The following is a 24121-nucleotide window of genomic DNA, read 5'->3' as shown; positions in this document are numbered from 1 at the left end:
TGGGTTGACCTGAAAGTGAAGCACAGAAGTAAGGCTAAATCATTCCCAGTCTTTCTAGAAAACAATGGGAATTTGAGCCACAGCCTATGCTACCGCCAAGAGAATGGATCCACGCCAATGGGAAACACCACCAACTGCAAAGCAGTACAGACACACGCTCCTGGGGGACCAGTGAAGAGCAGCAACATTTGTCCTTCCTGGGAATTGGACAGGTCAGTGCGCTCCCATTTTCATATCTGACCACACTTTCAAGATAACCATGGACGCCACGTCAACATCAACATCAACAACAAGGAAAAGAGAAAAGACGAAGCACCCCGGACCTCAAGCAGCATGATTCTGTGTGGGGTTCCGATGTCCCAGAGGAATTTAAACTTTGGACTGAAAGACAAAGGTTGCTCACGCACTCTTCCCATGGGTGGGGGTAGGAAAACACGCTTTAAGGATAGAGACTCTGAACTACCGTTTTGGACTTTTTCTGAATGCTTCATGTAAAATCGACGACGAACAGGATCAAGAAATTGACGCTCTGCGCATTGCAGCAATGCAACACAGGGTAGCATTGGACATGATTCTCGCCGAGAAAGGAGGACTATGTGTCCTCTTTAACAACACATGTTGCACATACATTCCAGATAATGTGCACTCACCGAACATGACTGATGCTCTGAAAACACTCAGACAACTTCGGGATGCACAACAACAAGACTATGCCACAAACACAGAAGACTGGCTTACGTGGCTTTTAAGCGGCTCTTGGAAGTCCCTGCTGATTAAAGGACTTGTTTTTCTTGGTGTTCTTCTGCTGTTATTGTGTCTTTTCACTTCATGTGTCATACCTTGTTTGAAGAACATGGTATCAAAAATGGTAACTGCTTCAATTCATGCTTACATCACGCTATCACGGAATGAAGATGATGATAATGAGATAGACACTTGGATATAACATACTCACAAAACCCACTATTTTATGATGTCTTGGCTAAAAATGTTTACAAGTGGCCATAGACTGATACAATGTTAGTGGTTGCTATGTACATATATAGAAGGAAAGATCAAACAACAGGTGGGAATGTCAAGGGATTTTAGGATTTTGGGATTTTTATTATGTTATACTTAAAAGTACATTTCATTATCTAGATGTGTTTGCTCTTTTAGTATTCAGCTTAAATGGGGAAGTTACGCTCTGTGCAGACTCAACAGGAAGCCTGCACGCAGCACAGTTCTATTTGATCTCTTCCTGTACGTCTCTGAGAATGCTATGAATAAAGGCTGACAACTATTGCAGGGGGTGCGAGTCTCCATGAGTCTCACCCGTGTACACGCTAACCTGTCTGTCTGAGTGTCTTTATTCTGACCTGAGTTGCAATACAGGAAAACTCCTGACAACAACAAATAGAGAAATGGCAAAAGGTGGCAAAGAGGTTTGAATTCAAACCTTCTCAGTTTGTATTGCACTTTTTGTCTGTTTTTAGTACCATTTGGCCAATAGGAATAAACTTTAAAGGACATCTTTCATCCAAACTAAAGGCAACCACAACTATGTGCATGTGCTGCTTCTTGTAATCATAAGGGTTTTGGTGCAGAACCCTCTTTAGAATTTGGTTTTCCAATCAGCTTAAAAACTTGTTGGGGATTATACATTTTTCCTTAGTAACTGGAGGTTGGGAAGGTTGTTAAGAACTAGGTCTGTGTGACTGAAACATTTCCACGTGTCTTTTTTTTGTTTTTTAGGAATTTGCACATTAGGATACAAATCTGCCAGATTAACAGGGTGTATAAAGCTGGAACTCTGACACAAGGTTAGGTTTTCAAAAGATTTTAATCATAATTCTGAGTGTAACAAATTCAGGACATAATTAGTAATGGAAAGGAAATTGTAGCTGTATACGTTATTAAACAGGATCAAAATTAACGCATATCAAAGCTATACAAAAATATACCACAATAAATGCACAAAAGAAAAATAAAAGCATATTTAGTTAATTTTTCAGTAGCCAATCAGGCATAACATGATGACAGTCAAGTGAAGCAAATAACATTAATTTAATTTAATTTAATTTAATTAGTTTTTCTGATGCACTGATTGGTGTATGTTGCAAGTGCAATGTTTAACTCATGTTTACATGTTTTCTCACTCTTTAGAACAAGTAAACCAAGTAAACTCTTTTCTTCTAAAACAGTTTAAAAATAAATTAATAAAAATGTATTAGTAACTACAAACATGTACTCTGTGCTGTGTTGATAATCATACATTCAAATCAAAATCAAAGATGAATAACATTTTTTAAAAGTTATAATTACAATTTCAACATTTATTATGCCATTCAAAAACATATTGTAATTGCTGTAATAGCATATGTTTTATTCATTTATTTATTATATATAAAGATTAACTTATTAAAAATATGGAGAAAAAAAGTGTGTGTGTGTGACTTGTTGTTGATTATCTGAATACCCACTGTTTTCTGCATACATTATGTGTTGCTAGCCGAATGCAAATCACTGGATGCACTGGATGTCATGTTGTAGCCATCTAAAAAAAAAAAGAAAAAACAGAATGGTAAAGTTATTACAACAGGAGATACATTACTAACCAGGAATCTGTAATTTTGTTGGAAGTTATAATATTAATTGTATAAATAGAAATATAAGCATGACATTGTGTATGTGCTGATGCACAACCCATTCAGTTAGTCCTGTTGGATTGCCTGATCAAAGTACAAGCACACCTACAAACAAACAGCTTTCACTTCATTTTTATATAGAACCTTAGTTGATTAATTTCCTTGATGGTTCTTTACCTCTTCCACGTCTCCAATTCCTTAAAAATCGAAATCCACTTGATGTTGAGTTTCCAGCACTTGTGCTCTTAAAAACAAATCATGCAATATTATTAACATGCAAGAAGCAAATTAGCTGTTATTCACAAGAAAGGAAATAAAAAAGGAACATGAAACGCATGACTTGGAAAACAGTTCTTACCCCTGTCCTACTTCTGGAGGGTTGTGACCATGATGCTATTGCTGACCGCACCTGATAAAATGCCAAATGTTAGAACGCTATGGAAGTCAGACAAATTTGTTGTTAAAATTCATGTTGCCAAGCCAACATGTAGCTCAATGGTGATGTTCATCATGCTTTTTTGTGTACTTGTGTAGAATACGACCACATACACATAACTGTTATTTATTGAAGCATGGGCCCATCTGCTATTGGCTACTTTCATCCCCAAGTCTGAGTAGCCATTTAAATGGGCTTACAGAGGAAACCATGAAATGGGAATGAAAGGTGCAAGTTTGACTTGACAAAGGAGGAGTTTAGTGTAGTATTATTACAATTCACATTCATTTGTCAGTAAAGGTAAGGAGACAATTACTAAATTCCTTTTGTCCAGTACGCACTTTTTTGTTAAACTAAAATGATATCATTTACCTTTACTTTTTAAGTAATTCAAGAATAATCATCATTTATTCATATGTACACCTCATTCAAATATCTATATTATTTTTCCTTGAATTAACCTGTATTAAAATTGAACTGTACGTACCTTACCGTCCAGCAGTGTTCCAAACACCAAAATAAAGAAGCCCTTTTTAAAAACAGAGTAACATGAGTTATCAAGGATTCAGTGATTAGATATGCTACTATCATAGCATACAGATAGGCAAAAAATGAATTTGTACCTGTAGCGAATTGAAGAAAGCGAATGCAATATGGATTCCTTCATTTGTTGGATCAGCCAGAATCCCAGCTCCCAAACCCCAAGTTATGCCAAAAAATGGTGTGAGCACAGCCAAACTCTTGGCAATAACCACTAAAACATGCTTTTCTTCTGCTTGTGCAGCAGTTGTTCCAACCCTTCTCCTTATGATTTTGTACAAAACCACAACCAGGATAATGAGGTTTATCACCACTATTGAAAGTGCAGGGATCACAAATGCCAGCAGAGCTTTGGACTTATCCCAGTTGAGCCAGCATATAGTATTTTCTCGGATGTATCCGTTGTCAGGTGCAGTTGCAGCTATAGTTACTGTTGCAATGATGAGAGGAGCTCCGTAGCCTAGAAAAAATCCGATGGCCAGCATAGATGCTTTAGACAAACCCCCACCAAAAACATTAGTTGTACGGTAAAGCAGCAGCATAGCTGAGGCCAGCATCCAGAAGAACAGGGCTAGGTAGAAAAAATGGATAAAAAAGGTAGCTGCAGTGCATGCTGGAGGGTTTTTAACTTCTGCATCTGAAATGGCCGCTCCAATTATAAACCAAATGTTTGCAATCAGGAGGGAAACAGCAATGTTAACAATGGCAACATGACGCAAGTAAGAGGTTTCATTCTTTCTTATTTTTCTCCAAATGAGGCCTTCAATGATGAGACATATGACCAAGGAACCCATAGAAATGCCAACTCCAATGTAGGTTATAATGTCCAAATAGAGTTTCTTCGGACTGTTCGGGGACATGAGGATGGAGAATGAGGTCAGGTGGTTGCAGTTGCAGGTGACAGTTCCTGTTTCATTTATGTTTAACACTAACTCGCAGCCCTTGCCGTCCCATCCTCCCAGGCCATCAAAGAGGCTGAAGTTCCAGAAGACACATTCAGGGTTTCGCAGTGTATCATTTAAAATATCAAATGTGAAAGAGATATTTTTGATTTTGGCACTGGACTGAACAAGTACAACCCTGCCGTTTATGGAGTTGAGCGATGAATTGGCCTCATCTCTTGCAGGTAGTACGTTATCTAACGAGTTAAATACTATCATAGTGATTGTTTTGTTATCTCCATTAGACTCAGGTATTTCTATTGTGACTGAAGAATTAAATTCAGCATTGAAAGTGTCTGTGAATGTAGTTCTGTTTAACTGAATAAAGTCTGTCGTAATGTCAAAAGTTGCATTGACAAGACGAGATGTTATTGTTTCAAGGGAGTCCAAAAATGATGAGCTAACACTTTCAGGATCAGTGTTGTTTAAGATGCTTCTGGTGTCATTGTTATTCAGAAAGTTCCATGTTTGCTTTGTTCCATTGATGGTGAGAACCCCTGCTGTTATCAAGACATTCTATAGTAAAGAGAAAAGAGTGATATTTGATTAAAAACATTAACTGTGTAGAATGTGAAAACGTCTGCAATTTAATCAACATACCTCCATTGAATCTCTGCTAATTGAGATATCGAGGGATAAAGATTTGTTGGCGACATTGATGAGTATTCTCACAATAGCTTTAATGTTGGGAGGAGATGTAATCACTTCATCAGTATAATTGACAGTGACGTTCTTGAGCTGTTCCAAAAATACTGGCAATGTAGTGGCAGTCAAGAACTGTGAGATTTGAACAGAGGAAAGAACAATGTTGCATGTTAACTCCACTTAATAATTTTTTGTATTCTACTTATTTTACTTTCTTCTACTTTTACTGCTGGTTTAAGCACAAATGATGCACTTGCTTTAAAATCTGTATCACATGTGAGGCTTCTGATGCATTTTTATCATTCCCTTTTTAAGGAGAACACTGGACCACACACAGGACTATTGTGCATCAACAGCACAGATATTCAATCATAGATTAATATCAAGGTTTCTGTCACGGCGGGGTGCGCCGATAAGTTTAGTTTACAGGACCCAGAAGCAGACACTGAAAGGCGGAGTTGCTGGCTGAACAGAAGACGATCCTTTATTTGGATGTTGGCACATAAGAAAAACATGAAGCTATGAAAACTAAGAAAACTGTGAACACTCAGAAAACTAAAGGACTAAGAAACTCAGTGAAAACACTATGACAAAACTATGAACACTGAGTAAACTATGACGAAACACTGTGGGGATGCAAACAGACGACCTGACAACGAAACATAGAAAACAGAGGACTTAAATACACACATGAGGTGATCAGGGGAAGTCGAGACACATGAGGAAACAGCTGACAAGGATGAACATAACGATGCACAGGAAATGTAAACTCAAACACAATGACATGAAAACTGGACTTTCAAAATAAACAGGAAAACATGACAAGACACAGGCATGACAGCATCAACCAGAAACATGACAACAACAATGGGAACATTAACACATGGGAACACCGCTGACACGCATGAACCTAATAACAAGGCAGGGGAAGGGAACCTAAATACAATGAACAAAGAACACACTGGACACTTACAACATAACACAGGAAACATGATGAGGCAGACCAAACAACATGGGCTTGACAAAGGGCACACAAAGGGCAGGTGAGACCAAAGCCCAGGGGAAGGGGAAATGTGGGGATCAATAACAAAACTAAGGCTTAACCACTTAAATGACAAAACATGAAGCCTCAAGTTCTAACCAATAATACAAAACAAGAACTAACGTCTCCCCATACTAATAAAAGGCATAAACAATATATCATGAACTCAAAATGCTGGGTCACAGACCCCGCCCATGACAGTTTCAGTTGCAGCTGATAAAGTTTAACACATAAAAATTATGTTATATTTAGATTACATACAGCCAATATACTGATATATAATTATTATTACACATAATTATTTGCTAGTCTTGGTACCAGGAGATCAGTCTGCCAGGGCCTCTGTTCCCATTCGACGCCTAACACCCATTGCAGCCGACCCCTATGGCGCCTCCTACAGGACTGTGGGCCTACAGGAGGATGAGCCCATGTCCCTTTTGCAGGCTGTGCCTGGCCAGGCCTTGAAGACTAAGGTCCAGCCACCAGACCTTTGCCCTCAGGCACCCTCCCTAGGCCTGGCTCTGGGGCAGGGCCCCAGTAACCCTATCCCGGGCAGGGTAATCTTCTCTGGTTAGGTTGCTGCCCCCGCAATCCGGCCCCATATAAGCGGAAGAAGATCGATGGATGGATGGATGTACATAATTATTTGTTAATAATTATAATAAAAGCTAAGACAAGACCTAGAGATTGGTGATAGAAATTATATTTACTGCTTGCTTCCATGAAGCTCCTTATGCACTGTTCTTTAACTACTCTGGAGGCCTTATAAAGTTTGAAGGTCTGTAGTGATTTACTCTGCCAAAAATTAGTGACCTCTGCACACTATGTGCATTGGTGTCTGGTGACACTATGATTCTACCATTTCGTGGCCGAGTTTCTACCATACCCAGTCTCTTCCACAAAGTGAGAAAGATCAAAGAATAGGCTGGACTTTAGGAGGACCAGGAAACCAGTGACCACTGGGGTTGATTGGGACATTGTGGAGGACTATAAGTACCTCAGAGTGAACACTGACAATAAATTGGAGTGGGTTAAAAACACAGCTGCACTCTACAGGAAGGGCCAGAGTTTTCTCTATTTTCTGAGGCAGCTGAGGTCTTTTAACATCTGTTGGATAATACTCATAGTTTTCTATGAATCTGTTGTGGGCAGTACTGTCCTCTGTGATGTTGCATGCTGTACCCATTTTAGGTGCTGTCGGAGAGTAGGACGTTATCTAAGATAAGTTCAATACTGGACAATACCTCCCACCAACTCCATCACAGTTGCAGAATTAGGGTTTGACTCAGACCATTACTACATCTGACCTCTGTATATTCTATACATATGTATACACACACACACACCTACATATTTAATAATGTGCATACATTCTTATATTTGTACATATATTTATTCTTATAGTTCTCATATTCCTATTCTTATATTTCCCTTGTTTCTTGTATTTTGCACACCACTGTTGCTTGAAGCTTTGCACACAAGAATTTCACTCACATGTGCTGTACCAGTGTACCAGTAATTTGATGTAACAATAAAAGTAATTTGATTTGATTTGCATTGTGTTTCCTTAATCTAATCAATGATTCATGAACTGTTGTTGGAAACAACCAGAGAGCTAGGTTACCTGGGACTGGTCAAGCAGCTCCTGAACTGGCAACAGGATGCAGTTGTATTCAACATCGTCAAATTTCTTATTTTCCTTACACACTGCAGTTATTTCTCCCACCTTATTTGGTCCCACAAGTTTTGGATAACAGGGCACTGCAGATTTGTAACCTATATCTCCTTGGCCAAATGTGTCATTTATACAGTAAGCGCCTATGAAGAGAGAAAAAATACATCAGTAGTTTTAATATGCATTTTTCATTTTGTATGTTTGACTCATGATCATACTTGTGAATATCTGAATGTACTAACTGATACTCACCCTGTGAGGATAACTGTAGTGTTATTGCTTTTGTAAATACGGGTTGGGTTATTGACTGGCAGGTGAATGTCTTTTCCTCCTGTTCACAACCTTGAGGTGCAATATAATTATAGGTAATCGAATTACCTATAGGAGAATTAGAGAGTAGGACAATATCAAGATTGAAAAGTTACAAAATATTAATCACATTAAATATGTTTTAGTGAAAGATGCTGTGATATAAAATGTTTCTCAATCACAGATTTGCATTTTGTTGATTTTTGTGTTTTGCTTACCTGCACCAGAAAAGCCCCGAAACTCAACCTCATACCCACCACTCACACTGCAATTCAAAGCCACACTTTCTCCGAGACATTGCACATACTGTCTGATTGGTGAGACTGTGATTGTGGGTTTTGTTTTCAGACTAAATGATTTTTCAGATTTCTGGCGAAAAAATGCTTTGTCGTTTGTGCGCATCAGCCTACATTCATAAACTCCTGTAATTAAAAGTGAAATGTTCAAATTAAACCAACAAAAGAGGTATAAAATATTTGTAATAACAATAACAACATTTTTGAATACTCCTGGTTTTCTGCTCTTGTACACTGAAACTTTACATCTTAGCAATCCAAGCCTAAAACAATAATGTCGATAAAATATTCATCCGTTAATTAAAGGACAGTTTGCAAGTTTCCTATCAAATTAGTTACTCCCCTCCAGTTACAATATTTCTCCATTTCTTTGCCACATTTCTCCACATATTTTTAAAATTCTTAGCTCTGAAGATGCATTTTCCAAAATAGCTCATACATTCAGTAAGAGACTGTTTAAGCTGTGAATGCAATAACTAACATTTTGTCAACTAAGCCACTAGTTCCTTTGACATTGTGTTAACTGGGGTGGTCAAAAGTTTTAGATACTAACTGATACTACACTACACCGTTTTAGAATGACAGCTGACTTTAAAAGTGAGTCCCTTATCTCATCTAACCCAAATTTTTCTGGGAATAACCAACTGCAATTGTGTATCAAAATATTGCTTAAATGCTGAATTCAAAAGCAAAACATATTACATATTACATATTACATTCCATGTATTGTGAGGAAAAAACCTGGACTGCAAAAAACTATAAAGAAGAATATCAGGCCATTCACAATAAAATATTACAGTAAAAACACATCCTAATACTCTATTTGGACACAAATTGTCATAATCTGCAACACCTACTATAATGTGCTTGGAAACCCAAGAGGGGAAACTGTTTGTCTGCCCCCGACCAATGGTGGTACTCTTTTGCATCACTAAACTATTATTTGAGAAGTGAGCCATAGAAACTGAGAAAAACTGTATATCAGAATATTAGTGTACCTATAAATGTCACATGCCTCTCTTTAGATGCTATTGTGGTCCTTAAATCACTGGTTCAAATGCATATACTGCTCACCTGAAGTGTAACAGCTCAGCAAAGGAAAGCATTTTTGGGGGTTTTGTATTACTTTTGTATGACCAGTGTTGTGGATTTTTTGGATGACATGTATATCTATATACACTATATCTATCTGCACTGAACATATATACTGTATATAGAGTCTTATGCACCAGACATTTTGCTCTCATCATGGTTTATTGAGGTGGTTCAGTAACAGGGCAAAAAATTGTTCTGCACTGTATTTAAATGGTATATTTTTTTGTAGGTTTTCTCTTAGAGACCTGGGCCAAACCATTGGATACCTCTTCAATACATAAAATAATTGTAGTGTTATACTTACTACACTAAGACAGACTGCACTATAATCATTTTTGGGTGAAACTTTCTCTGCAATTTGTTTTTTTTAAAAGCAGGTCAGACTGATTGATGCACTGACAATGCTTGTGTTGCACTGTAAGATGAATTTTACCCAGGTAATCAGAATTTTACTGTTGCTCTTGCCTGAGTACTAAGAGAAAACTGATGCAGAACTTACATTTTAATTTTATTAAAACTAAAATATTAAAATTAAATAAATGTTATTAAAATGTATTCCTATTAAATGCACCAATCCATTTCTTACCATCATCAGAGCTAATAAACCTTGACACAGTTAAGGTTGATATTCCATCCTTAACTGAAATTCTGTGTTCTCCATCTTCAGCTATGAGCACTGTATTACGTCTCCACTCTGCTGCTGAGACAGTGCCAAAATTGAGATTCACTGGTGGAGGGCCACATGTGACAGTCACTGTTTGCTCATAAAATCCATCATTTGGCAAAAACGTCAGGGCACCCGATGCTTTAAGGACACAAATGTCACACAATTGTTAAACAACTATCTGGACCGATAGATATTCACAACATTTGAAGAAATGTAAAAGACTGCCTTACCCTCAAATACCACAGGGTATGATTCTGCCAGCTTGCCAGCTATTTTTAAATTTAGTGCTTGAAAGTCTGGTGTAACAGAAGAGTTAGCAGTGACTTGATATTGGGCAATGGTACTTCCACTCCTGCAACAGAAAATAGAAGTCCCTTAAAAATTTAACCACAAAAGAGTTGCCAACTCTCATGTGCTCCCACGTGATGTGTTCACTTGCACAGGCCAAACAAGTCTCATCTCAAATAACACAAACATCAAATGCCCTTATATAGCAAAAAAAAAAAAGATTACAGTAAAAAGCAAATAATTGACAATTTTTTCCCCTTAGATCCTGGTAGCTTGAGGGTCATGCACAGGATCTTTGCTGTTCCTAGGAGTGCGCAATTCTGGATATAGACCTCAGATGTTGTTCCTGGGATCTCCTGGACCCATTTGCCCAGTTTAGGAATCACTGCCTCGAGTGCTCTGAGTACCACTGGGGCCCATGTTGCGTTTACACTCCACAACATTCTCATTTAAAGTAAGGCTCCATTTAAAAATAAAAGAAAATAATAAAATTTGAAAATTGTGCCCTTCAAATGAAGTGCTTAACCTCAGAAAAATTAAACGAATGGGGGAAAAAACATGAATTTCCCCTTTTCTGTTTCACATCCTGACTAAACAGTCTCAATCAGTTTTGCAGATAATAAATCTCATCTTAAATCTTAATAACTGTAGAGTAGCAGGGGCTCACTTTCTCCCCCTCTTTTAATCAACTTCCCTACTTTGTTTCTTTGAGAAATAACTAAGCTCTAGCTTTTGCTGCAAGGATTTTAAACCTGGGTTTGAATGGAGTAAGGCCCCTTCTCATTTGCCTTTTTCAAGCCTGGACCAATATTTAGTTTTGATTAAGTTCACTGTGCAGAAAACTCACATTTGTGTGACACACATGGTCAAGATGCATAGGGCAACTTTTCTCATACTGGAGAAAGTTATCTCGGTGTGCATTTGGAATAAAAATTGGCAGTTTCTAAGGCCCCAGGTATGTAAAACTTGTTGTACTTCTTTCCTCTTTTGTGTACTTCTTTCTTCATCACACCTTTCTGTATTTTCTATAGCTGGCTAACTACCGTCTGCTCTGCCTTGATGTTAGCCTCTTCTTCTCCATGTTGGTTTCTACTCATTGAAGCCAAGCATCTCAAAAGTTGACTCGAGGATGTAGATCAGCTGGTTGGTTGTAAGTGATTGTCGCAGTGGGGGATTATACATAATGATTTAGTATATTTTCACTTCATAGTCTGAAAATTCAGCTACAGAAGGTCCAGGTTTCCAACTTAGTCACGATCCTCACATCACCAGCTATTGCATTCAATGCCTTCAACACACCACTTGTTCTTGGAGGTTGGTAAGTAATCTTGTAGGGTGGGGATGATGATATTCCCCCCTTAACACTAAAATAGCAGTTTTTATGAACGGACTTTGCAAAAACTAGTGGAATGTTTCAATAACCATACAATAAAAGGAGTGAAGAAAAAACCTTGTTAGGAATAGTGTCGTTAAAAAAAAGACATTGTGAGTTACCGGAACTTGATTAATTTTGCTTCTATTCCTTGCTTCAGTCCTTCAGCTCTGATCTGTTTGAGACATTGGCAAAAAAACAGGGAATAAATATTCCATATAGCTAGTGGAATGAGAACAAGAGAAAACTAAAGGACAAAGAAAAAAGGCAAAGACTTACGGTGTTGCTAACAGTTATGTGAAAGTCATTGGTTACTTGATTGTATTCTTCCTTGAATTCAACATCCAAAGTTATTTCAAATGTCTGTGTCATTGGTGTAGTTGTCGATGTTGTGGTTGTCGGTGGTGGTGGTAGTGGTGTAAAGGGCATTGTTGGTGTTGTTGTTGTTATTGGCATTGGCATTGTTGTAGTTGTCACTGATGGTAATGTTGTTGTAGTTGATGTTATACATGGATTGAAAGCTGTGGAGAATAAATTAAGATCAAAGAAAAAAGAAGGAAATTCACACCAGAGAATTCCAACAGAAATGAACGTATTAAAGACATATTTGAATACATTCAGTGAGTATATAATCACATTCAGGTCACATAAAAATTATTTACTAAATTCTTACTTGAGATTGGTTGACAAATTTCTCCACCAGGAGGAAGCTCGTTGATGCACTCACAGGTTGGTGAGGTGACATTACTGCACGCACCGTATAGGCCACAGTTCTCACATGACCAAGCAAACTGGTCCTCACACTGACACTGCCGTCCCGTAGAAACTGGAGAGCACCCTTTTTAAGACAGTTAAAAGAATGACAAAACAATGCTCATTATTCATACAGCACTATATAAAAATAGCACAAAAATCACATAAATAAGATCAAGTCCTTACATGTGGTGAAGTTCAAGTCTTTTACTGTTAAAGACTCGATTTGAGGGGAGACGACATTTTTCATAATGTCTCTGAGTACAACAGTGATATTTGGGGGCACACTGGCTGCTGAGATGTGCAATTCAACTGTTATATAGAAGACCACTGGTGCTGTGAAGGAGAAAATGAGTGAATGCATCATATGAACCTGTCTCAATGATGGGAAACAATATTTGCATGAAAATGTTGAGAACAAGCTCCCATTTTAAAACCCAATTTCCACATGGTCAAAATCCTGTTGGCAGCAATCTACAACTATATTTACTTCAGCTCTCAGTTACATGAATCACTTGGCAAACAGATTCATTTTTAGATAATTTAAATAGCTGTATTGTTACAACAAAAGAGATTCGATTTATTTAGATTTTACAGTGCAAGTGATAATCTGGAGCACTGTACATTTCAAATATCATACCATTTGTTGATGTAGGTGATGTTGTTGATGGTGTTGTGACTGTAAAAAGAGAAAAAAAAGCAGCAATTCAGGTTTCAGAATACTTTTAAAAATGTATAATTTTTCTTTTCTCATGCAGCCAGAGAATCTAAAGTTCATGAGGCAACACTACATATTGGGTTTTCTCTCATTTGTTTATTTGCGCCAGAAAGAGGAAACCAGCAGATGTCGCGCTAAACAACAGCAGCACGTTTAAGCTTGATCAGCTGTTGTTAGAATTTATTTAATATTACTTTCTAGTATCAGCTGATGTTTGCTGGAGCCACAGCTGTAAAGCTGCTGGTCATGATGGTTTGTATATCTGGTGAGAGGGCAACATGAAGATGAAACCAGGAGATGTTCTTACTGAATCATCAGAGCTGAACAGGTGATGGAGAAACAGGTTTACCTTTTAGGTGACATGAATGAGTTGAAGGGAAGTTATGAACTGTTTCTGAGAGACAAATAACACCAGGATCCTTTTCTACGTAGCTGACAGCTGGTAACTGTGCAGGGGCGGGTCTAGCAAAGTTTTGCCAGGGGGCCAGGTAGGGCATTAACAGGGAAAGGGGGGCACAAAGAAATACTTTTCTTTCTTAAAATGTCTGGCTGTTATTAAATAATTATCTGAAGCTTACAACCAAAGTTTTTATCTGACATAAAATGTATAGAAATCATACATATAACATTGAAGTAGCTGGAATCCATAGATGTGCGTGTTCTTGGAGCTGCATTGTCACCTGCTGGACATCACTACCTGACAAGTTTAACTGTCTTCAGAACATTGCAGAGGCCTTATTGACAGCATTTGGCTCTACATATCTGTGTGAGCAGATTTTCTCTCACATGAGTGTCCTCAGGTAGCCGTCTGAATGCTGGACACTCTGAGACCTGTGTCTCTGAGTGGGAGACCAGAGATCACATTAACATGTGTATCTCTGTATTAACAAACATGCCATATTGGCCCAGTTTATTTTTCTTATCATTGTTGTGAGGAGACCATAAATAGCATTTGTATTTTCTGTATTTGCTGTAATGGAGTTCTTGTTATGGAACTTTTTTTTGTTTTTGTTTCAAAATAGCTGATAACTATTCGCTGATAGCTGCCAACATCTGCAAACAAATATACTTCTATAAAGTTGTTCTATATAGTGTGTAACTGTTAATATAGAGCGTTATTAAATTTATTGCTAATGCAATCATATGGCACACTGACTTCTGAGGAAATTTTAAATGGCACTCGCCATCAGAAAGGTTGCCGACCCCTGCCCAAAGGTTTTCAATTGGATCTAGATCAGGGGATCACATAGGATGGTCCAAAAAAGATTGATGTTATTCTCCCGAAAGAAGTCCCTTGCCCTTGTGTACTGTAGTGTTGTCCTGTTGAAAAACCCAGTGTTACCACACAGACGAGGGCCTCAGTCATCAGGGATACTCTCTGCAACATCTGGACATAGCCAGGGGCTGTTTGACACCCCTGAACCTCCTGAGGCTCCATTTTTCCAGTGAAGAAAAAAGCACCCCAGACTATTATGGTGTGGCGTGTAGAAAACATCTCAAGTGGCATCTGCTTGCCAATAAAGTTATAACTATCAGGACCATCAAGGATACATTTTTTCTCATCAGAGACTAAAACTTTTTTCCACCTTTCAGTGTCCCATGTTTGGTGTTCTCTTGCAAAGTCCAAACAGTCAGTTCTGTGGCGTTCGAGGACATAAGGCCTTTGAAGACGTTTTTAATATTTGAAGTCCTTCAGTCTCAGATGCCGTCTGATGGTTATGGGTTTGCCTTAATTTGGGTCGAGGATCGTCCATTGTCTTGAGGGACAGCCAGGTGGATCCTGCGGCTCAGTGCAGGTGAATTTCTTTGTTTCTTCCACTTGACTTTTTTGTTCCATAACCCTCAGAATCATTTAAGAAATTCCAAATGAGTGTCCCACCTCAGCAGCGATGGTGCACTGCCAGAGACCCTGCTTATAGTGTTCAAAAACCCGACCATCTTCAAAAAGGGAAACATTTTTTGCCTTTCCCATCATAACTTTATGACAGTGTGACTACCTGACAGAAAATGACAATGAATCCACATTTTTGCAAAGATTTGCCTTTTTAAAGGCAAGTGGTCCTAAACTTTTGTTCAGTTGTAAAACAGCCTGTTTCAGTTTAAGCGTTGTTTTCAATAAATTGCATGTTCAAAAAATGTTTTGTCTCACTCCCTCTTCTTGTTGTTGCGTGTTGAAGCTGTACTTGAAATCTTGTTAAGATCCAAACATGCAAAATATGATTTTTTTGCCATTTTTGAAGTTGTCTTAAACTTTTGATTGGGACTGTACATGAATATATAAAGTATTAACAGAGAATTGATTAACAAAATCACATAAATAGGATGTAAGTCCACTTAAATAGCTGTGTAGTTATAACAACAGTGATGCAGTTTTTCAGATTTTAAAATGCAAGTGATCATCAGGAGCTCACACAAAAACTTTACATTTATACTTTACATTTCATACGTCATACCATATGTTGTAGTAGGTAATGTTGTTACTGGTGTTGTGACTATGAAAACAGAAAAAAGCAGCAGTTCAGATTTCAGCACACTTTTCTCATATTTCAAATTTCTCTTTCTAATGCAGCCATATAAATAGCTGTGTTGGTACAACAAAAGTGATTCATGTTTAAGATTTTACAGTGCACGTGATAATCTGGTGCTCACATACAAACATTCATTCTTCACTTTACATTTCAAACGCCATACCGTTTGTTGCTGTAGTTTCTGGTGTTGATGGTGTTATAACTATAAAAACAGGAAAAAAGCAGCAGTTTTTATTTTTGCATACTTTTTTGTGTTTCAGATTAATATTTTTAAATGCAGCCATAGAATCTAATTTACATTATCCTTGCAAGATACATATTATGTCTTTAATATCAAGTGTTTGCTTTAAGGACATGAAGCAGAACACTACAAGTGCCGTGCTTATATATGTGCTTATATATCATCACTATATAAGCCTTGGTAAAATTGTTGAAAGACTTTAGGTTAGTAAATGCAGTGACTAGAAATTTTTTTAATGATATTTACTGCAAAACAATACTTTAAAGAAGGAAGAAGGAAAGCAAGAAGAATGTTCACATACCAGGAGTTGTTGTTGGACATGGAGAAATATCTGTGGAGGAAATTTATGGTTTTAAAATGTTTATTTTCTAGTATATGTCAAAAATGATTAACAGCAAAGAAGACAACAAAACACAATTAAGACAAGAGACAAAAAACAAAACAAGTACAAGAACACACCATTATTTCTAACAACATAAAATTTACACTGAAGTTTAATAGATGATTCTAATTAACCGTAGCTATATGTTGATGAGCACATCGTGGTCAGATACATTCATTAAGGTCTTTGCTGAAAGCACTTTCTATAGCAACAGCTAGATTTCAGTGCTTGCTTGTGATTGGTTTACAAAACTCTCCATTAGAAGGAAGGAAATATGATCAAATTTCTATGTGAAGAATAATATAAAAATGTAATGAAGGGATTTTAGAGTTTAGACTGGGCGGGTAGGGATAGATATAGAAAGAATGATGTGGTGTGGCTTGAGATTGGAAGATTTTATGTAAACAACATGACTGGATCTGTAGATCAGTATTGTGGTGTATTGGTATTGTGATCGTAATAAACAAGTCTATTTAAGAAATTGTATCTCTTCTCTACGTTTCATGTTATCTGGGAGTGGTCTTATCAAAAAGTGGATGCATTCCATAAGATAAGTGAAATTTATCACGGACCATGATGGACCTTTTGTGCATTTCCACAAAAGGTATTAAAGGTATTTATTTAATCAGCAACACTGCTCTTACCATCTTAATTCCCATAGAAGCAGTAATAGTTTATTAACAGCAGCTTACTTGCGATTGGTTCACAGAACTCTCCACCAGGAGGAAGCCCTTTGATGCATTCACAGGTGTGGGAGGTGACATTACTGCATGCACCGTATAGGCCACATTTGTCACATGACCAGGCAAACTGGTCCTCACATTGACATTGCGGTCCTCCAGTGGAGTTTGGATAGCACCCTGATAAAGACATTTAAGACAGTTACCAAACACACCTCATAAATCACGCACCAGAGTATGAACACATTTAAATATGACTGAGTACAAAATTCTTACATGTGGTGAAGTTCAAGTCTTCTAGTATTAAAGACCCAGTGATGTTTTGGGGGAAGGACACATTTCTCACATAGCCTCTGAATAGATCAATGAAATTTGGGGGCAGACCGGGTATTGGGAAGAGCAAGTTCAAGTCTATGTTAAACTCCACTGGCACTGTAGAGGAGACAAGAAGAAAATCATCACAAAACTCTTTCACAATTACGAGAAACAACGTATACATAAATTGTTTATGAACAAACACCCCATTTATCTAACATGTTTCTACTTCTTTTGAGACGTACAGGACCAGAAGTAGTACAGAAATGAAGGGCCACACTTCTTACATTTTTGATTCAGATTTTTTCAGCTCCATTGTGACAGGTGTAAAAAAAAAGAAGAAAAAAAAAGAGCACCTAGCTATGCAGTCCACCTTTTTCAAACATTTATGAAAGGATGGGTCATTCTAAAGAGCCCACTAACTCAATAACTACAGTGGTCCAAACCTCCTCTGACATGAGCTTAAAGACATGAGTGTCCTTGGCTGGGCAGCTTCAGCAGATCCAGTCGAACATAAATTAGTTAATTTTGAAAAACAACATTGACTTTGATGCAAATTTTTATTAATATGATGAAAATAATTGTGAATGTTATTCAAGAAGAAATCTAATAGCATAAATTTGGATGGTATTTACATATTGCATTTAAATAGTAGAAGCATTTATATAAATCTTGTTGAAAATGTAAATTATTTAAAAACATTAACTCATCGGCTTCAAGTGACTTAGTAAACCTAGTCAGATTACTAAACAAAGTACTACCCTTATTAACAAAATGGCTTTTCCAAATGCTCCTTTTTCAATAACAAGTGGATTGCTTTTGAGTGATGGAAGTTATCATCTTCCTGTTTTTTGGATTATACATAATTCAGATGTCAAGGGTTCATTTAATGTGTGAGTGAACCACCTTAAAAATGAGTAAGCCTAAGAACACAAGAAAGAATTATGGTATTGAAGACAGATCAAATAAATGAAATGTAGGATGATGTATATATTGATGACCCACATCAAGCATACAATGTATAATTGGGAAATGCTGGTTGAAAGAAACATTTTTTTTTTAACTAATTTCCAAAATCCTCACTATTTTGCTAAGAGAGAGACTCTACTGACACACTAAAATAATAAGCTTATTTCTGCTAATATCCACAATCTAATTTGTTCAGTCACTTCACAGAGTTCATGACAACAAGTCACGGTTAAAACCTGGATCGAATGCTTAAAGGATCGAATGCTTTGACAACAGCAGGTAGCAATTCCTAAAAAAACGTCAACTCTACAAGAACATCGGAGTTGATCCAGATCCACTTAAAATGATGGGCACAGCTGAAAACAAAAGACAGAGAAGATATGAAGGGGACAGAACAAAGAATAGTTTTAGTGTCCGGTCATAGATACTCAGGGATAGCAGAATGGTAAACTGAAGATGTAATGGTGACAGCCAAAACAGCTTTGATTTTTTTTGTTCCATAACCCATTAGGATCATTTAAGAAATTTCAAATTACTCTCTTACTGTGTCTCACCTCAGCAGCGATGGTGCGCTGTGAGAGATCCTGCGTATGCAGTTAAACAACCCGACTACGTTCAAAAAAAAAAAGAAAGCTTTTTTGTCTTTGGCCATCGGAATGACAGTGTGACTACCTGACAGAAAATGACAATGAATCCAGCAGTAAAACAGCCTGTTTCAGTTTTTTTCAATAAATTGCATGCTCAAAAAACTCCTGTAAAGGAGTTGGAGTCTCCAGAGGGGAATTCCTGGGGTTCGAGTCCCCAGGCCTCTGTTTGGTTCCTGTCCAGCTACCGCTCACTGTTTGTCTCCAGGCTTTATTAAATGAAAACTTCTCCCATTCTGTCTTGTTGCATTTTGAAGCTCCACTTGGAACCTTGTTAATATCCAACCATGCAAAATATGATTTTTTTGACATTTTTCAGGTGGTCTAAAACTTTTGATTGGGACTGTATATGAATATATAAAGTATTAACAGAGATTAAATTTATTAACAAAATCACATAAATAGGGTGTAATTGCAGATTTAAATACGCATGTAGTTACAACAACAGTGATGCAGTTTTTCAGAATTTAAAGTGCAAGTGATCATCAGGAGCTCACACAAAAACATTTATGCTTTACATTTCATACGTCATACCGTTTGTTGCTGTAGTTTCTGATGTTGATGGTGTTATGACTATAAAACAGGAAAAAAGCAGCAGTTTAGATTTTAGCATACTTTTTTGTGTTGTAGATTAATATTTTTAAATGCAGCCACAGAATCTAATTTACATTATCCTTGCAATGTACATATTATGTCTTTAATATCAAGTGTTTGCTTTAAGGACAGGAAGCAGAACACAACAAGTGCTGTGGTTATATATTATCACCATATAAGCTTTGGTGATAAAAGGTAGTTCTATTTATATTTGACTATATAAATTATTAACAATTAGTGTTAACTAATTTATAATAATTTATAATTATAATTAATTATTTATAATAAATAATTTGTGTTAATTAATTATTAACACAAATGACATTGTTGAAAGACTTTAGCTTAGTAAATACAGTGACTACAAATTTTTTGATGATATTTACTGCAAAACAATACTTTAAAGGAGGAACAAGGAAAGCAAGAATTGTTCACAAACCAGGAGTTGTTGTTGGACATGGAGAAATATCTGTGGAGGAAATTCAGGGTTTTAAAATGTCTATTTTCTAGTATATGACAAAAATGATTAACAGCAAAGAAGGCTACAAAACAAAAATGAAAAACAGAGAAAAAAGGAAAAAAAGAACAAGAACACGCCCTTATTTCTAACAACAGAAAGTTTACACTGAAGCCTATGTTTGATAGATGATCCTTGGTAACCATAGCTATATGCTGATGAACACCTGCTGGTCATATACATTTGTGAAAGCACTTTTCTGTAGCAACAGCTAGATTTCAGTGCTTACTTGTGATTGGTTTACAAAACTCTCCATTAGAAGGACGGAAATATCATCCAATTTTATGTAAAGAATAACATAAAAATGTAATGAAGGGATTTTAGAGTTTAGACTGGGCGGGTAGGGATAGCTATAGAAAGAATCATATGGTGTGGCTTGACACTGGATGATTTTAAGTAAACAATGTGACTGGATCTGTATATCTGTATTGGTGTATTTGTAGATGGTATTCCTGTGAGACCTACTTTTAGGCCACTAAAACTGACCCAGTTAATTAAACTAATGCACCAATCTCAGGGGGAGCTTCCATGAACAGGTGTGGCTGACAGGACTCAACCTGCAAGGCTACTTAGTTTAAAATGTTTGAATGGGTCATTCTGAAAAGCTCATGAATTCTCGAAAGGGTGGTATTGTGATCGTAATAAACAAGTCTACTTAAGAAATTGTATCTCTTCTCTATGTTTCATGATATCTGGGAGTGGTAATGTCACAAAGTGGATGCATTCAGCTACAAGTAGTTTATTTGTGATCAGGTCACAGAACTCTCCAGTGAGAGGAAGTTCTTTTATGTACCTGCAGGTTTGTGAGGTGACATTATTGTAGAGTGCAGGATTTTTAAAAGGAGAACGGGAGGCAGGACCTTCAGTTTTCAGACTCCTCCTCAGTGGAAGCATAAAACCAGCTCCCAGTTTGGATTTGGGAGGCATTCTCTCTCTAACTTTAAAATATTCCTTTTTGACAGTTAGGAATGGTTGTTTTGAAATGGCCTTAGAATAGTTTAAATTGGTTGGGGATAATCAGGAACAGTATTAATTAAGTTTGGTTAAGAAGTTTATTAAATTAAATTTGTGCGAGATAAATTCATTAAACTGTTAGTTGATTCTTTCTTGTCGCCAGTCTGGAATTGTTTGTGGTGGAAGGTTTGGAGATACTCCTTAAAAACAAGAGAGTAAAGCCATCCCACAGACCTGTGTACACCCTCAGAAACAACCCTTTTGTCCGTCCCATCATGGCTATGTGGCCATGGTGAAAATTAACTCAACACAAGGCATTTAGCAGTATTGTTGAAGAGAAATGGGAGTCAATGGAGTTATTTTGTTTAGGTGTCATGAAATTTTAAGTAAGCTCAACAAATATAAGCAAGCACAAATTTTGTCTGTGGAGTTTGGATCATAGGGTATCTTGCTATTGCAAATGTACCATTTCTCTATTTGCTATGGAGAGTAAACAGGAACCTTAATTTGCAATAAACAACAGAGAAAAACACAAGATAGAGAGGACTGGAGAGAAGAAGTTGAAGCTGAAGTTTTGTTTTTTTTGCCATACTGTAAAAAGAGTTTAAAAAACAAACTAGTATAATAATTATTTTTGGTTGGTTTGCAATATTGGGGGTGTCTGTGCTGCAGAGCAAGGAGTTAGAAACTGGCCGTGACAGAGGCTTACTTGCGATTGGTTCACAGAACTCTCCACCAGGAGGAAGCCCTTTGATGCATTCACAGGTGTGGGAGGTGACATTACTGCATGCACCGTATAGGCCACAGTTCTCACATGACCAGGCAAACTGGTCCTCACATTGACACTGCGGTCCTCCAGTGGAGTTTGGATAGCACCCTGATAAAGACATTTAAGACAGTGACCAAACACACCTCATAAATCACGCACCAGAGTATGAACACATTTAAATATGACTGAGTACAAAATTCTTACATGTGGTGAAGTTCAAGTCTTCTAGTATTAAAGACCCAGTGATATTTTGGGGGAAGGACACATTTCTCACATAGCCTCTGAATAGATCAATAAAATTTGGGGGAAGACCGGGTATTGGGAAGAGCAAGTTCAAGTCTATATTAAACTCCACTGGCGCTGTAGAGGAGACAAGGAGAAAATCGTCACAAAACTCTTTCACAATTATGAGAAACAACATTTACATAAATTGTTTATGAACAAACATCCCATTTATCTAACATGTTTCTACTTCTTTTGAGATGTACAGGACCAGAAGTAGTACAGAAATGAAGGGCCACACTTCTTACATTTTTAATTCAGATTTTTTCAGTTTCATTGTGACAGGTGTAAAAAAAAAGAAGAAAAAAAAAAGAGCACCTAGCTATGCAGTCCACCTTTTTCAAACATTTATGAAAGGATGGATCATTCCAAAGAGCCCACTAACTCAATAACTACAGTGGTCCAAACCTCCTCTGACATGAGCTTAAAGACATTAGTGTCCTTGGCTGGGCAGCTTCAGCAGATCCAATCGAACATAAATTAGTTAATTTTGAAAAACAACATTGACTTTGATGCAAATTTTTATTAATATGATGAAAATAATTGTGAATGTTATTCAAGAAGAAATCTAATAGCATAAATTTGGATGGTATTTACATATTGCATTTAAATAGTAGAAGCATTTATATAAATCTTGTTGAAAATGTAAATTATTTAAAAACATTAACTCATCGGTTTCAAGTGACTTAGTAAACCTAGTCAGATTACTAAACAAAGTACTACCCTTATTAATAAAATGGTTTTTCCAAATGCTCCTTTTTCAATAACAAGTGGATTGCTTTTGAGTGATGGAAGTTATCATCTTCCTGTTTTTTGGATTATACATAATTCAGATGTTAAGTGTTCATTTAATGTGTGAGTGAACCACCTTAAAAATGAGTAAGCCTAAGAACACAAGAAAGAATTATGGTATTGAAGACAGATCAAATGAATGAAATGTAGGATGATGTATATATTGATGACCCACGTCAAGCATACAATGTATAATTAGGAAATGCTGGTTGAAAGAAAACTTTTTTTAAACTATTTTTTAAAATAGTGAGAATGTCAGAGTACAGAATATTAAAAAGTCTTGAAGATATCAAAAAATCTTTTGTAAGAAGAAGTACAAATTGGACAGCTCAGATTTACTTGCTTAATAATAATAATAATAATAATAATAATAATAATAATAATAATAATAATAATAATATAGTCCTGCTGCAGTTGATTTAAGAACTTGGTGCAGCAGCTCTACACCAAGTAGAACTTGGTGAGTAATTTCCAAAATCCTCACTATTTTGCTAAGAGAGAGACTCTACCGACACACTAAAATAATAAGCTTATTTCTGCTAATATCCACAATCTAATTTGTTCAGTCACTACAAAGAGTTCATGACAACAAGTCATGGTTAAAACCTGGATCGAATACTTAAAGGAATGAATGCTATGACCACAGCAGGTCGCAATTCCTAAAAAAACATCAACTCTACAAGAACATCGAGTTGATCCAGATCCACTTAAAATGATGGGCACAGCTGAAAACAAAAGACAGAAGATATGAAGGGGACAGAACATAGAATAGTTTTAGTGTTCGGCCATAGATACTCAGGGATAGCAGAATGGTAAACTGAAGATGTAATGGTGACAGCCAAAACAGCTTTGAATTTTTTTGTTCCATAACCCTCAGGATCATTTAAGAAATTTCAAATTACTGTCTTACTGCGTCCCACCTCAGCAGCGATGGTGCGCTGTGAGAGATCCTGCGTATGCAGTTAAACAACCCGACTACGTTAAAAAAAAAGAAACCTTTTTTGTCTTTGGCCATCGAAATGACAGTGTGACTACCTGACAGAAAATGACAAT

The 24121-nt window shown here is 36.9% G+C and overlaps 1 protein-coding gene across 1 annotated transcript in view; it reads right to left on the bottom strand.

Moving 5' to 3' along the window:
• Positions 1-1811: 1811 nt before the first annotated feature.
• LOC116327164 overlaps positions 1812-24121 on the bottom strand; it is a 50618-nt gene continuing 28308 nt past the window's right edge. Inside the window, exons 23-43 of the mRNA XM_039610093.1 lie at positions 22199-22354; positions 21935-22102; positions 20194-20223; positions 16096-16134; positions 15858-15896; positions 13327-13365; positions 12873-13022; positions 12607-12771; positions 12213-12454; positions 12056-12108; positions 10504-10625; positions 10193-10411; positions 8434-8637; positions 8159-8284; positions 7856-8049; positions 5145-5321; positions 3687-5060; positions 3551-3592; positions 2986-3036; positions 2805-2871; positions 1812-2536 (exon numbers count right to left, since the gene is read on the bottom strand). Of these exons, the coding sequence (XP_039466027.1) occupies positions 2478-2536; positions 2805-2871; positions 2986-3036; positions 3551-3592; positions 3687-5060; positions 5145-5321; positions 7856-8049; positions 8159-8284; positions 8434-8637; positions 10193-10411; positions 10504-10625; positions 12056-12108; positions 12213-12454; positions 12607-12771; positions 12873-13022; positions 13327-13365; positions 15858-15896; positions 16096-16134; positions 20194-20223; positions 21935-22102; positions 22199-22354 (3716 nt within the window). The 3' untranslated portion in view covers positions 1812-2477. The remainder of the gene's footprint in view (positions 2537-2804; positions 2872-2985; positions 3037-3550; positions 3593-3686; positions 5061-5144; positions 5322-7855; positions 8050-8158; positions 8285-8433; positions 8638-10192; positions 10412-10503; positions 10626-12055; positions 12109-12212; positions 12455-12606; positions 12772-12872; positions 13023-13326; positions 13366-15857; positions 15897-16095; positions 16135-20193; positions 20224-21934; positions 22103-22198; positions 22355-24121) is intronic.

The sequence above is a fragment of the Oreochromis aureus genome, linkage group 3 (assembly GCF_013358895.1).
Source record: "Oreochromis aureus strain Israel breed Guangdong linkage group 3, ZZ_aureus, whole genome shotgun sequence".
Lineage (NCBI taxonomy): Eukaryota > Metazoa > Chordata > Actinopteri > Cichliformes > Cichlidae > Oreochromis > Oreochromis aureus.
Note: the sequence above shows the minus strand (reverse complement) of the source record. Positions and strands in the feature narration are given on the sequence as shown.